Source organism: Quercus robur, chromosome 11 (assembly GCF_932294415.1).
Source record: "Quercus robur chromosome 11, dhQueRobu3.1, whole genome shotgun sequence".
Classification (NCBI taxonomy): Eukaryota; Viridiplantae; Streptophyta; class Magnoliopsida; order Fagales; family Fagaceae; genus Quercus; species Quercus robur.
The window spans coordinates 11,667,057-11,682,913 of NC_065544.1; the positions used below are offsets into that span (position 1 = coordinate 11,667,057).

The 15,857-nt window shown below is 32.5% G+C and overlaps 1 protein-coding gene across 1 annotated transcript; it reads left to right on the top strand.

Moving 5' to 3' along the window:
* Positions 1–5,510: 5,510 nt before the first annotated feature.
* On the top strand, positions 5,511–11,413 carry LOC126705491 (leucine-rich repeat receptor-like serine/threonine-protein kinase BAM3). The gene is made up of 2 exons (XM_050404537.1): positions 5,511–8,384; positions 10,586–11,413. The coding sequence occupies exons 1-2, from the start codon at positions 5,759–5,761 to the stop codon at positions 10,921–10,923; spliced, it is 2,964 nt and encodes a 987-aa protein (XP_050260494.1). The 5' UTR covers positions 5,511–5,758; the 3' UTR covers positions 10,924–11,413.
* The last annotated feature ends 4,444 nt before the right edge of the window (positions 11,414–15,857 follow it).

Consider the following 15,857-nt stretch of genomic DNA (forward strand, 5'->3'; position numbering starts at 1 on the left):
TAACCATATAGCCTATGTTATTTATTTTCAGCTATTTATTATTTGCGATATGGTTGCATGCATGATTCCTCGAACTAAATTTTCAAGTATAGTTGGATAATCAATCAACTTGGGATTAAAATTGATTTCTTAATAATAGCTGGGTCTAAATTTGACAACAAGTGTCATCTTTGCTAATTATTATTTTGTTTTATTTATTTCATTGTTTTATTTAATTTACATTCATCTCTTTTACTTTTGATAGTTATTTACTTTGGGGATTTGCATTCATCTATTGGGATATCAGTATGCATTTATCATGTCAATTTTCTTGTGCATTGCCCACAACAAGTCAAATAAATTGAAGTATAACCCTCTTATAGTTTTACTATATCCTTGTTTTGGCCATTGGCAGTAGTATACAATAACAACAATAAGCCTTGATTCCAAATTTTTGGGATTGACTATGCATCAACAAATTAGTTAGGGTTGACCACATGTATTCTTTTTCTTTATTTATTCTGCCTAAAGTCATATTCTCCATTACTTCCTTAATTGACAAGTCCTTTTTTACTACTTTTACCAATGCTATTTTGGGTATTTTTCAACCTTTTTTCATTCTTTCAACTTAGATCAACTCACTCTTTCTTACCTATGTATTAACTACTCTCCTTTGAATATATATTTATTATTTGGAGTAGCAAATTAGAATAGAGTTATTATATTTGTAAGGCTTCAATTCTACATAGTGGATTTATTTTTTCCCTAAACCCTAAAATCCTAATGTATGTTCATACCAATCAAGACCCGAGTATAATTGGATTAATTAATAACTTGGCTTAAAATTGGTAGTTTGGCACAACTTGGGCTTAAATTCCCTAATTGCTCTTTTTCATGTAAATAGGTATTAAAGAACTTTTCTTCCACTCATTAGGCATTTAATTAACATGTAAGATTTTATTGAAAAGGTTTGTCAACCAACATATGCTTACATCACCCAAGCACTTCCAAACTTTAATAGGAATTTCATCTAGTCTTAATGCATCTTTTACCTCGGTCATCCTAATTCTTCCAACAAATCTATAGTTTCTATCCTTAATTGGATTACCCAAATCACTCCAATATTATATATTGTTTCCATTAAAAAGTTAATTAAAATAACTTTTATATCTCTCTTTAATATGCTCTCTTTTCACTAAATTCAAGTCTCTTATTTTAATAGACTTATTTTAATTTTTCTTGTCTCAGCAAGTTTATAACTCCCTCCTTTTGTCCCTAACTTATTATGTAATTTATCTCAAGCCTTAAATTTAGCCTCTTGGACAAACTTTTTTTTGCCTCACTCTTTTGGCCATTATTGCTATTTGCTTGTTTCTAATTGGAAATTATTGCTTTGTTTGCTTGTTTCTACCGTATTGCACCTTAGGTTGATGCCTTTAATTCTTCAGTTGCTTGCCTGAAACCCACCATCACGATTACCAACACTAATTTCTGACCATGGAGTTTGCAACTTTGCACCATTAGCTGTACTGCCCTTAAGTTTGATCCGGTATTTGTAAAATGAATTATACATGCTTCAAAAAGGTAATAAGAGTGCACGACTTTTTACTTTTTACCCCTTTTTTTAATAATAATACTTTTATTAGAGCCCATTACTAACATTATTTATATTATGCATCAATCACAATAAATTATGTTAACAATTATGAGCGAAGTTGTGTTCTTGAACTTATTTTTCACAAAATGTCTTAATATTTTATTTGATCAAACTCCTTCCATGACCATGTGATATATCACCCGAACATTGTCCTTTTTTTTTTTTCTTTTTTTTTTGAATTATGAGTCAAGTAAATGTGACTTTTTCACAAGTGGAGAATGGGTCATTATTCAATCAAATGATCCAGGTGATATAGCTAAAAAGGAGCAAGGAAGATTCCATCAGTGATGACATTGATGATGAAGGACCATGCTCCCATAAGACAACATCATCAAATGTTTAGAGCTGTGGAAACAGTCAGCCCTACATATGAGTTCAAAATGTACTATTTAAGATGAATTGAGTGCTTATGTTTTTAAAATCAAAATAAGTATTCATGCAACCGTTATGGATATCATTTCACCTCTATCCTTCTTCATTGCCCAAAGGCTCCATGGCTGCAGGCTGGCCCATTATTGTGCTCCCTAGAAAAGAAAACACTCTTCTGAAGAATTTTCAATTAGGGTCAGAGAAAGCTTTGATGCATCAACCAATAAGCTAGAGTCCTTGTTTTCAGGCTCAAATTAAATGGTACAAGGTAGAGTTCCCCAAAAAACAAAAGCTAATGTGATTAGCAACATCCAAAATATAGGTTGGTACCATTTTATTCATCAAGCACAAAACAAGCCTTGTTATACTGCAATTTTGCTTCCCAATGATCCTAACTCATTGACCAGAAAGGGAAAAAAAGGTTCATGCGGGTTCACCCAAAAGAGAGAGAAAGAAAATTAAAGTGATAAAATCCCAAACATGCTCTAAAATCAAAGTTAGATGCTTTATTTTTTTTTCTTTTTTCACATTGCATAAAACTCTTAAAGTGAGAAGGGCGGGCCTCCAGCCTCCTAGGTGATCAGTGATCCCTACTTATTCCTATGTAAAGAACAAAAGAAAGATGGGCCCCAAGGCCCAATGTGTCCACTGCGCCCACCTGAAAAGACAAAAAATATAGTGGAGTTTTTATATGCATGCACAAAGTTGATATCATGCTTGGATAGTTGGATGATCCCCGTTATTTAAAATTAAAAAGAGACTGACAACTTGATAGTTCTTACCAGTCTGGGTACATCAACAACAACGTGGCTGATTAGGCTACCACTCTATATTCAAATATACCTTGTATAGACCCCCAAAGGTGCACATCGAGTGATAATGATAATTAAGGTGTGATTGGCCTTGTGATCCAACTATTTTGATGAGCATATAGATATACAAAAAAAATAAAATAAAAAGAGAGAGAATTATAATTGTGTGTTCTTAAACAATATGCTTAGAGACATAATGTTAACGAAGGTTTGATTGGCCTTGTGAACCAAGCTACTTTTATAAGCAACATAGATATAACAAAAGAAGAGAGAGAGATGCACATTCTTAAACAATAAGTCTAAAGACATAATGGGAGCTTTGTAATTTAGTGACTTTATATGCTCTTACTTATGAGAAAAACTAAGATTTGAATCTCCATCTCCATAATCTTAACTACACACACACTCATGCCTCATCACTCTTTTATTTTTATTTTTTTTTTGAGTGTAGTGTTATAATATTTGAAAATGAGATATAATGGTAAGAGCCTTGTAATTTAATGACATTATATGCTTTTACTTATGAGGAGAATCAAGATTCAAATCTTCATCTCCATTATTATAACTATATATATATATATACACACACACACACAAGCATGCACATGCCTCATCGCTCTTTTTCATTTATTTATTTTGAGTGTAGTGTCAAAATATTTAAAAATGAGATATAATGGTAAAAGTCTTGTAATTTAGTGATATTATATGCTCTTACTTACGAGGAGAACCAAGATTTGAATCTTCATCTCCATTATTGTAACTAGTTTGCAACTTCATGCATATGCATTAATACACTTAAAGATATACAATAAGATATATAATATAATTCTTATATATAATTTAAATATTATTGATAGTCATTTTCATATTTTGTTAACTCTTTAAAAATTTTTGTAAGGATATTATTAGGTATAAAATGTAAATTGTCTATTTTTAAAAAAAAATTATTGTGAAGCACTTTTTGTTTTTATTTTTTATGATTTATTTATTTTAAACTCTTTAGTTTTTGTACTTAATAACTCACTTAGATGAATATTTATGATGTGATTCCACATTTTATTCTAAAATTAAGAAATAAAACTCTTAATGAATAAATAATTCATGACACATGGCGCAAAATTGGAACTCTAATTTGGAATTCTAATTTGAATTTCTCTTAGCTTCACCTATTATTATATATATGGACTACACACACACACACACACGTGCCTCATCGCCCTTTTTATTTATTTATTTTGAGTGTAGTGTCATAATATTTAAAAATAAGATAAAGATAGTGTACTAATTCTTAGGATCTTTCCCTACGTGATTTTTTTTTTAATTAGTTATTTGCACGTGAGAAAGGAAAATACCTAAAACTTAGGAACTTTTTTAAAATAGTAAATTACTCTTTCATCTTGTTTGTGTTTTTAAATTTAAAATTATTTAACTAAAAGATAGAGGTATTTTAAAGAGTTTAAGAATTTGTGTGAGGATACTTAAGTACACAAAATGATAAAACCCAAACAGAGAATCTTATTATTAGTAGTATAGACTATAGATTACACTTGGTGTAATTTTAAGTAATATTATACCACCTAATATTTTTCAATTAAATGTGAATTTTGACAAATTCACCATTGAATTGCATTATCTTCGTATATTCTTCATACTTGCAAAATTTTAAGATGATCAAAGATCAATATCCATGTCATTAATCAATTGTTTAAATTCAAGTTTTTGTAGTTAAAATAATGCATAAAAGATGAGTTTATGGATCGAATAGTATATAATATCCGATTGGCATAAAAAATGGCATGTGTATTAAGAACATATAAAATATGTAATCCAGTGGTGGAATTTTTATAATATGAATTTAATAACAAGTTATTGGGTGTTGTAACATTACTTAGAGTTACATTAGAGAAATAACATATTTTAGGTATAGAAAAATAACATTTTTTACAACTTTTTTCATAACCGCTGACATGACTTGTTGTGAGTTGTTATTTGTGCATGATAAAAATGGTGTTAATATCTATTGTGATTTGTAATTTATGCATAAATAAATAAAAATCGTATCAATGGTAAGCTCTTGTCAAAGTGATGTTACTGTATAGGGCTATGTTATCTATTGTTAAATATAGTGTGTTACTATAGGCTACGTTATCTATTGTTAAATATAGTGTGTTACTTATTGGTCATTTTTAAAACCAAATATACTCAAGCTCTATGTCATAATTATAGGAGGTGAAGCGCCCTTGGCCAAGCAATTATAACAAACGAACTCTTGCATATTATAGTTCAAAACTATTATCATTGATGCAGAACATTATATATAATCAAACATCAAAATAGTGTTGGTCAAGGTCAAGATCGACCTGCTTTACTAATCTAGTTCAGTATTGATTATGGTGGAGCTCTAGAGTCTAGAACAGTCCATCATCACGGGGTAAATTAATTTTGCATTACTTACTTATCATTGCTACTTTAGATTTTCATTTGGGGTCAAAAACCTCATGTATTGGAGATTCAAAATATGACTTCTCTGCCCATTTGGATTCAGTAATTAAGATAGGAAAAGCAAGGCCATGTTTGTAATTTTGTCATGAAAAGTAACGAATTCTAAATATTGGTTTGATCAAACGGTCCGTTGTTATATTCATCTTTATGTAACATTGCTTTTGCTTTTTCTTTTTATAAAGTTAAAGATGAAACTAAAAGACACTCTATTTGAGAGTGGGAGTGGAGAACCTTGGATACTACTAATGTATCCTAAATTTGCCTTGCAATTTCATTAGCTAGCCAAATCACATTTGAATCACTTCATTACCTCTATCCCTTCTTCTTGTGTGTTTGTACTTTGTATGTGTCTATGTCAATAGAAACTATATGTGAAATGTGATATTGCTTTTCTTGAATTTGTTTCACTACAACCCACCTGCTCTATATTTCAATTTCCATGGCTGCTTCTGATATGAGGTCCGTCTTCCTCTCTATTCTACTTCTTGTGTTCCTTACATCTTCTCATCCTGTTTTTTCACATAATGTATCTCTCAAAGGGCAAGCTTCAATCCTAGTTTCTCTCAAACAAGCTTTTGAGTCCTACAATTCTTCTCTCAATACCTGGAATGTATCAAACTACTTGTCTCTTTGTTCTTGGGCTGGTGTCCTTTGTGACAGCATGAACAGATTTGTAGTTTCACTTGACATATCCAATTACAACATCACTGGCACTCTCTCACCTGCAATCACAGAACTTCCAAGCCTTGTTAATCTTTCAGTTGCAGCTAATAATTTTGCAGGTTCTCTTCCACCAGATATTCACAAGCTAGAAAGACTTCAATTCCTCAACATATCCATTAATATGTTCAGTGGAAACTTAAGCTGGGAGTTCTCTCAGTTGAAAGAGCTTGTAGTGCTAGATGCTTATGATAACAGTTTTAATTGCTCACTTCCTTTGGGTGTCAGTGAACTTCCCAAGCTCCAGTACTTGGACTTTGGCGGGAATTTCTTCACTGGGAATATCCCTTCAAGCTATGGAGATATGAAGCAGCTCAACTATCTTTCACTTGCAGGAAACTCATTGGATGGTTTTATACCAAGTGAACTTGGTAATCTTATTAATCTCAAGCAGCTTCGCTTAGGATACTACAACGAATTTGATGGCGGTATCCCTCCAGAGATTGGTAAGCTTATCAATCTCTCTCATTTAGACCTCGCAAGTTGTGGCTTGGAAGGTCCAATTCCAGCAGAGTTAGGCAATCTAAACAAGTTAGACACTGTCTTCATGCAAACAAATCAGCTTAGCGGTTGGCTTCCTCCTCAACTCGGCAATTTGAGTAGTCTCAAAACTCTTGATCTTTCAAATAATGTGCTAACAGGAGCTATCCCAGTTGAGCTGTCAGGACTCAAAGAGCTTACCCTCTTGAACCTGTTCATCAACAAATTGCATGGGGAGATCCCTCAGTTCATTGCAGAGCTACCCAAGTTAGAAGTTTTAAAGCTGTGGCAGAATAACTTCACTGGAGCCATTCCTTCAAAGCTTGGTCAGAATGGTAGACTAATTGATCTTGATTTGTCCACTAATAAGCTCACTGGATTGGTCCCCAAGTCTCTATGCTTTGGAAGGAATTTGAAGACCTTGATTTTACAATACAATTTTCTGTTTGGGGCTCTGCCTAATGATCTTGGTCAATGCGACACACTCAACAAAGTTAGACTAGGGCATAATTATTTGACTGGGTCAATACCACTTGGCTTTCTTCACTTGCCTGAGCTATCACTCATGGAGTTACAAAACAACTATCTTACTGGGCAACTTCCTCAAGACACAAGCAAGGTACCCTCAAAACTAGTCCAGCTAAATCTTTCAAATAATCGTTTGTCGGGGTCTCTTCCTACTTCTATTGCAAATTTCCCCAGCTTGCAGATTCTTCTACTAAATGGAAACCAATTCACGGGAGAAATTCCATCAGACATAGGCCAGTTGAAAAAAGTCCTAACTTTTGATATGAGTAGAAACAACATTTCAGGCAGAATCCCTCCTGAGATTGGTAATTGTATCTTGCTCACTTATTTAGATTTGAGTCAAAACCAACTCTCAGGCCCAATCCCAGTCCAAACTTCTCAAATTCACATGCTAAATTATCTCAATGTCTCATGGAACCAACTTAACCAGAGCCTTCCAAAGGAAATTGGGTCCATGAAGAGCTTAACTTCTGCAGATTTCTCCCACAATAACTTCTCTGGTCCAATACCCGTAACTGGCCAATATTCACTCTTCAACTCTACATCCTTTTCGGGTAACCCTCAGCTCTGTGGTTCTTACTTGAGTCCATGCAACTATTCATCAATCTCACCATTAGAATCACACAACCATAAAGGCATCAAGGCTCAAGTTTCAGGCAAGTTCAAGCTTATATTTGCTTTGGCACTCTTATTGTGCTCATTAGTATTTGTTATTCTAGCAATCATCAAGACCAGAAAGGTAAGAAGGAATTCAAATCTGTGGAAGCTCACAGCATTCCAGAAGCTAGAGTTTGGAAGTGAAGACATATTAGAATGCATAAAGGACAACAACATTATAGGAAGAGGTGGAGCTGGGATTGTATATAGAGGAACAATGCCAAATGGGGAGCAAGTAGCTGTGAAGAAGCTGTTGGGAATAAACAAAGGCTCTTCCCATGATAATGGCCTTTCTGCAGAAATACGCACACTTGGCAAAATTCGTCACAGAAACATTGTGAGGTTGCTGGCATTTTGTTCAAATAAAGAGACCAATTTTCTTGTTTATGAGTACATGCCAAATGGTAGTCTTGGTGAAGTTCTACATGGGAAGAGAGGTGGTTTTCTCAAGTGGGCTACAAGGCTCAAAATTGCCATTGAAGCAGCTAAAGGCCTTTGTTACTTGCACCATGATTGTTCACCTCTAATACTTCATCGTGATGTCAAGTCCAATAACATTTTACTTAACTCTGATTTCGAGGCTCATGTAGCAGATTTTGGACTTGCCAAGTTCTTACAAGATACAGGAACATCAGAGTGCATGTCTGCAATTGCAGGATCTTACGGCTATATAGCTCCAGGTACTTTTCTTTTTAATACTATAGATGTACATATCAGTTTCAAACATTATACATAGTTTTAGCTAATAAATTGCTAGCTTAACATGTCAAGAAACTGTGGATTTAATTATTTAAGAGTTCAGATCACTTGTTTTGATATCATGAATTCATGATATATTACCATTTATATCAAAAAAATTAAACTGTTAACAAATAGTGCAGTTAATCATTATCATATCAGTTTGAAACATTATTCATAGTTTTCAGTTAATAAATTACTAGCTTAACCTGTTAGGAAACATGAAATTAATAGTTTAAGACCATTTTTTTAAAATCATGATAAATTATCATTTGTACTAAAAGCTTAAAAATTATTAAAAAATAGTGAATTTGATCATTTTACTCATTATTCTAACATGAGTTTCATTCGATCCAATTTCCTGCTCAGGAGATCTAATCACTAAGATTGAGTAGTTAAATAAAGCATAAACCAAAGTCAATTTGACTTGGAGAAATGAGTTGGTCACCCGGGTTCCTAGGAAAGAAGTTGCTTTCATTCAAAAACTTATTCATTTTCTTCAACTTTAGGTTTCAAATAACAACCAGATCAATATATAGTATATACATCTCAGCCCCACTGTCCATAAAAATGTACCAAATACTTTCCTTGGGTCCAACCAGTGTATTGAAAGCAGATTCCTGTGCATTCCAAGAAGGGTAAAGCCTAAAGGCTCCACTAACCCAATGGAAAATTCTACTTTTTTTTGCTTTTTCTTTTACTCAATTTCATACTAATGGTAATGGGTAATGAGCCTTGCATGCCTTGAAAGTTGAAACCTTACACCAAATGTTGGCTCACTCTAATTACAACCATCCTTTTGACCAAAACCCAAAACTAAAACCTTAACTAAATGCACGTCTACCAAAGAAAGAATACCCCTTTAAAGAATCCAGATTGGGATCCAAGTTTTTTTTACTTTCCCTTTCCCTGAACCCTATAAAGAAACATGTGTATGGACTATGGAATACAGACACAGAAACCCCAAATACCTTTTCTTTTTTCACATTAGAGTTTGCTACTTTACTTGGGGAGATGAGCCTCACCTATACTTTCTCTGTAAAAGAATAGTGCGGGTGAGTCATGCATGAAATTCCACTCGTACTTCACAATATTGAAAAGACCCGTTTACCCTTTACCTTCTCTTTGAAGTACCCATGCTAAAAATTTAGTATAAAATATATATATAAAAAAAAAAAAACCCTAAAGGCTTCAACTTCAAGTACCATATCTGTGAATAATTGTCTCATGAATATGCGTGTGTGACTGTGATCTGTCTCACAACTCTTTTTTTTTTTTTCTTTTTTTTTGAGAAGCCAGACCAGAAAGTCTGGGAATTTATTCAAAACTTGAAAGTGAACATCCCTTACAACAAAAGCATCCCTTAAAACAAGAGGGCTAATATCAGGTGGAGAATCCTCCAACCAGAACTGTAGACTTGTCACTGTGCATGCTTTGTCACTGTGCATCAATAACCTCCTTTTTACACGTGTTTTATAGCTGTGAAACTCACACACAATAAAAGGAAGAATTCATATATTTGATGTATTATGTATAAGATATATTTTCCTATTCATTATAAATTGTTCTTTATTTTGGTAAAGTTTAATAAAATTTTAAAGTTGTATAAAAAATAAAAATAAAAATAAAAATAAAGGAACCAACTTTTTAAGTACGTCCTATATCTGACTTTATATTCTCTTATTATGCATTTAATTAAAATATTCATAATTTTTTTAAGTCTTTTTTTATGGAGAGAGAGTTTAGAAAAAATAAATAAAAGAAAAGTTTTTTTTGGTTAAAAGAAAAGTTTTACAAAACGCTTTAATGCTGTCTCGAGTTTTGCAAAATTTAAATAATGGAGATTCGGATGTACGTAGGACCTTTTTTTTTTTTTTTTTTTTTTTAAATGTGATTCTTGATAACAATGCTCTTCAATTTAGCTAAAAATATATATTATAAAGAGTCGGATGGTAGTGCTTAGGGCTCATTTGTGGGACGTGTTATCTCATACTCCAGTACTTAACTTTATTTAATCTATTTCTGCATTACAAAATTACTTTTAAGTACTTTCCTTTCTTCCCTTCTACATATTATGGATGATGGTGGAATTCAGCAATAAATCTTTTTTTTTTCTTTTGTGTGTGTTTGCTTTTTGTTACAGAGTATGCATACACATTGAAAGTTGATGAGAAAAGTGATGTCTATAGCTTTGGAGTAGTACTGCTAGAGCTCATAACCGGGCGAAGGCCTGTTGGTAACTTTGGGGAAGAAGGGATAGACATTGTTCAATGGACCAAGATACAAACTAATTCAAGCAAAGAAAGAGTGGTGAAAATCCTGGATGAAAGGTTGCGTGATATTCCTCTTGATGAAGCAATGCAGGTCTACTTTGTTGCAATGTTATGTGTTCAAGAGCACAGTGTGGAACGCCCCACAATGAGAGATGTTGTTCAAATGCTTGCAGAAGCTAAACAACCTAATACATTTCAAATGCAATGAGAAACACAAACAATGATCCAAAAAAAAATTGTCAAACATGATGGATATATGACTTGTTAAATGCACTAGTCCAGAGATATAATTGCAGGCAATATATAGTATGCTTTCTTTTTTGGTTTTTATTATTATTATTTTTTTTTGGAGGGGTTTGGTAGCATATATGCTCTATATTGTTGCTTCATGTAGTTAGATTTGAGGGGTTTTGTGGTCAATTGAGTGCAAGTAAACGTGAACAGGGAGAGGTACTGAAAAAGTAATTCTGTAATTGTAATAGTTGGCTGTATTATTGTGTCATCATTTAGATGGAATCACCAAAGGATGTGAGGTTGCTTTTATTACATAGATTCTGTACTTATTTCTTTATCTAAAGGATGTTCGATGCATGAGACAAGGCAGGAAACAATTTCTCAGGCATGGTGTAACCATTTCCATGACATTGGATGAAAATAATAATGGAATGGGAGAATTATTTCCTTCCATCTTTTGTTTCCTTCTCTCATCTAATGATAGAATGATTTTTAATTTAATCATACAATTCTCTATTCATAAATAAGAGTTGAGCTAATTAAGTTCTATTTTTAAAGTAATGTTAAAGATACAGCAAATTTAATAACTTATTGAAATGATAATTATAATCATGACAATATCATTTTTATATGGACTTATTAATAATATTATTTTTGCTAACTTACAATTTGCTAACTTAGCGATTATAAAAAATAAAAAATAAAAATTGAAATTTATTGTGTAAGTAGACTTTTGTCTATTCAAAAGATTTCAGCCGAGTTATAGCCATTGGAGTAGTTCTCTCCCTTTTTAGATTGGGAATAATTTCTAGTATTTCTTTGTTTTGAGGATTTAAAAATTAATCGCTTTCCAACAATAAAGTAGTATCAACCATTAGATTATGTCTGAAGCTTACTTTTATTACTTTAAAGGTGAACCATGCAAATGCTTTCGTTGCATCAAGCATTGAAATGAGATGTTGGGTTATTTTATTGAACCGGTAAAATTAATCAATTATCCAAGTTGATTAATAATTCAATTTATGCAATGGTCTAATTATATTGTGTTGGGACCAAATATATTGCTAAAATAAAATTCCATGCAATAGAAAAGTAAGTTTCAAGATACTGTGATATGGTCACAATAGGGGAAAGCCCTAACAAGAAGAAAACCCTAACAAGAAAAATCCCATGTGTATATATATATATATATATATATATATAGGGTGTGTTTAGATACCACTTATTTTGCTGAAACTGAAAAATTATTGCTGAAAGTACTGTAGATAAAGGTAAAAGTTAGTTGAAATAGTATAGTGGGACCTATGAATAGTGCCAAAAAGTGCAAAGGGCTCATGAATAGTAAAAAAAATAAGCTGAATAGTGAAATAATTTTAATTTTTCATTTCAATCCAAACACACACATAGTCACCACTCTTTGAAGAATCCACTAACAAAAATTGAGGTTACAAGTACAGAGAATATACACGATCTTGAAGGACCTACCTACAATAAAGCCTATTGAACTATCCAAGCGTAACTCCAATCCAGTTGGACTACTCTTCTTAGTGACCTTCTTCATTGTACGTGAATATTTAATTCTTGACCGACTTCACAATCATTCTTCTTAATTGTAGAAGTTATTGGTGCAAATATCTTCGCAGCAAACATGCTCCAATGGTGAACCAGAAGCAACTTGGTATAAGAAAACCAAGGCGCACAAGGTTGCAACAACTTCTCACAATATATGTGTGTTTTTATATGATGACAACTCTATAAATATGTTTTTATACCTTTGGAAACCCTAGTGAACGGATCCTAAGTGAGCTAGGTTATCATGGGCTGAAACTAAAAATTCATTTTCAATATTCCTATTACTCAATCGATTGAGAAGAATCAAGCTAGGAGTCGAGCTTCATTAGAGCTTGATCAACCGAGTAGAGTTGAACAAGAATCAAGACTATTGAGTCTTCACTATTTAGAGCAAAATCTTGATCAAATTTTTTTTTTTTTGGTGTGTCACCAACATAGTTTTTCAACCTTACTCTAGACACTAAAACCTAAGACTCAAATACATCAAAAAGTGTATTTTGACTCAGATTTTCCAACAACAACATTTGACCCTAACATGAGAATTGAGGATGCAAGGAACCAAATCTATAAATTATATAACACATGTTCATAAACCCAAGAAAACCTTAGCATTATATTTGAGAGTTTATTTAGTGTTAGAGTTAGAAAATAATTCTTTTGTATTCAATGCATAAAATTGTATAAGGGATTGTCTTTATATAGGCAAGCATATGAGTGCAGTATAAGAAAGAGGGTTGATTATGTATGTGTATAGTACAAGACATATATGTGATGGGCAAGTAAACTATAGTAGGCCTAGCTCTATGGGCTTGTAAACTAACAGCCCCCCTTAAACTCGGGGGTGAGTGACCAACTTGAGTTTGTCAAATAAAGCATGAAAGTGAGCCGTAGGGAGTGGCCTCATAAAGATGTTTGCAAGCTGATCTTGAGAAGAGAACGAAAGCAATGGAAGAGAACTCTTAAGAAGATGATGTCGAGCAAGATGACAATCAATCTCGATGTACTTGGTTTGTTTGGGGAAGGCATCATTACAAGTGACATGAATTGCACTCTGATTGTCATTGTAAATGGGAGTAGCAGATGAAGTGGACACATCTAAATCATTCAGTAACCAACATAACCAACCAAATGAGTTTAGATGTGGTGTTAGCAAGGACACAATATTCATCTTTGGTACTAAAATGGGCCACAACGAACTGTTTTTTGCTTTGCAAGGATATTAGAAAGGAGCACAACAGACTAGCTCATTTGGTGTACTACATAAAAGATGTCTGGACAAACGATAGTAAGATAAGCTAGTATGCTAACCAATTATTAATAGAAGATGGAATCAGGCAATGGTTCTCCACTGGAAAGAATCAAACAAGCATAAAGTTCGATAAGAGTATCAATAATCTTACTACCAGAAGACCAACTTGAGAAAAGATATCAGAGGTATACTTAATTTGGGTGAGACAGAATCCATAAAAAATCCATCACTAAATTTTAATGTAAATTGTGTAATCCTAGACCTAGCTTGGGATTAGTTTAATTTGAATGACTTGGAAATTTGAAAGGTAATGGTTGCTCTAATAAATATTGTTCATGAATATGTACCTGTTTTATAGAGAGAGAGAGAGAGATTTTCACTAAACTACTCACCAAATTCAAAGTCAGAGCTAGCTCTTAGATTTTGTGTAGAAAGGAAATGTCAATGCCTTTTATTATGTGCATCGTAACAATTTATGAAACAAGCTTCCAAACGAAAAGGTTTTGTAAAACTCATACTTATGCAAAATATGAAACAATTTACTGCAACATCAAGCACTGGGTGTTTTAGATCCAACATCTTCCGCACAATGCAATTTGCGAAATGCTTTATAGCACATTCAACATATTTTTCACGATCTTCTTTATATCCATTTTCACAAATCTCCAACTCTACTAAAACGCAATTAATAAATTGTTTTTCAATAGTGTCAAGTTTAGAGGAATGAGAAGTAGGGATTGGAAGTGAGGAGGAATGATAACGGGTAGTGGTCAAGTCATTAGCTTGCACTTTAACAGCAATAAAGATAATCGACTCCATTATTGCCACCATAAGTTTTATCATAAATCTACTAGCCATCAATTTTCTCCTATCTTAGAATTTTCTTGTATTGAAGTTGAATTTAAAACAATAATGAGACTATACACAAAACACAATATACAATTGAATTATTACATCATTTACTATACATATAATTTAATATTTAAATTTATTGAACCTTTAAAAAATTGTTCTAATAAGTGTGGTTTAAGAATTAATAATAATGTGGTTTACCGTTTAAGTAATTTCCTTTTGCTTAGGTGACAAGATTTCATTATAATTTTTTACGAAAAAGAAATGTCTTCTGGCTTGGGTCACAACTCACAAGCCGCTCACCATAATTTTCTTTTTACGTAAATGTGATTCTTGATTCTTCACAAAAGTCAGGCATACTTGTAAGTTGTAAGAGTGCAATTGACTTCAAATGAACATTCGAGTAGGGATGTTCCAATAGTGACAATTTTAAAGGTTTGAAAGGCATGAATAAGAATAACACTTTGAAAAAACTCCCTAGTTCAAGTCCGAGGAACAACACTTTGAAAAAACTCCCTGAACCAGCGATTTACCCCATTATGGGTCCACCCGTCTCGAATAGTGATTAGTCTCTAGTTGAAAGTTTTGAGAAAACATTGTGGGAAACCAAAAATAGAAATGCATGAATAACAAGTCATGTTAGGGTTTATGAAAGAAAAATATATTTGCTTACAATTCTTGAAAACTTGATGAGACATTTAATTTGACACCAGTAGAATAAGTCAAACCAACAATTTTTTTTTTTTTTTTTTAAGATTTCAAATAGAGGTAAATGCCTTGATTTAATATTTAAGCAAGGTAAAATGCTCTATGGTACAATATTTTCCTAAACAATTCTATTTAATTAATTGAAAAGTTGTTTAAAATTGTGACTTTGATCAAATAAGATAGATCATAAGTTAAGACTTAAGTGGATTTTTTTTCCAAACTAATATGCCTTGGTTTGAATTATGAGATTCTAAGAGAGTTAGTAACTTAGTATATAATTAAGTATTTTTTAGCTTAGTAATGCATTTGAACAATATAACGGTTTAGTTTTATTCAGATTAACATGTGAAGAGGGCTATTATCCACAAGTCATAATATATATATATTTTTTTTGGCAAATTACTATTTACTCACTTGTGGTTTGACTGAAATTTAAGTTATTTATTTGTGATTTGAAATTTGATACTTTACCTATCTGAGGTTTGACTGAAATTTAAGTTGCTTACTTATGGTTTAAAATCTCATGA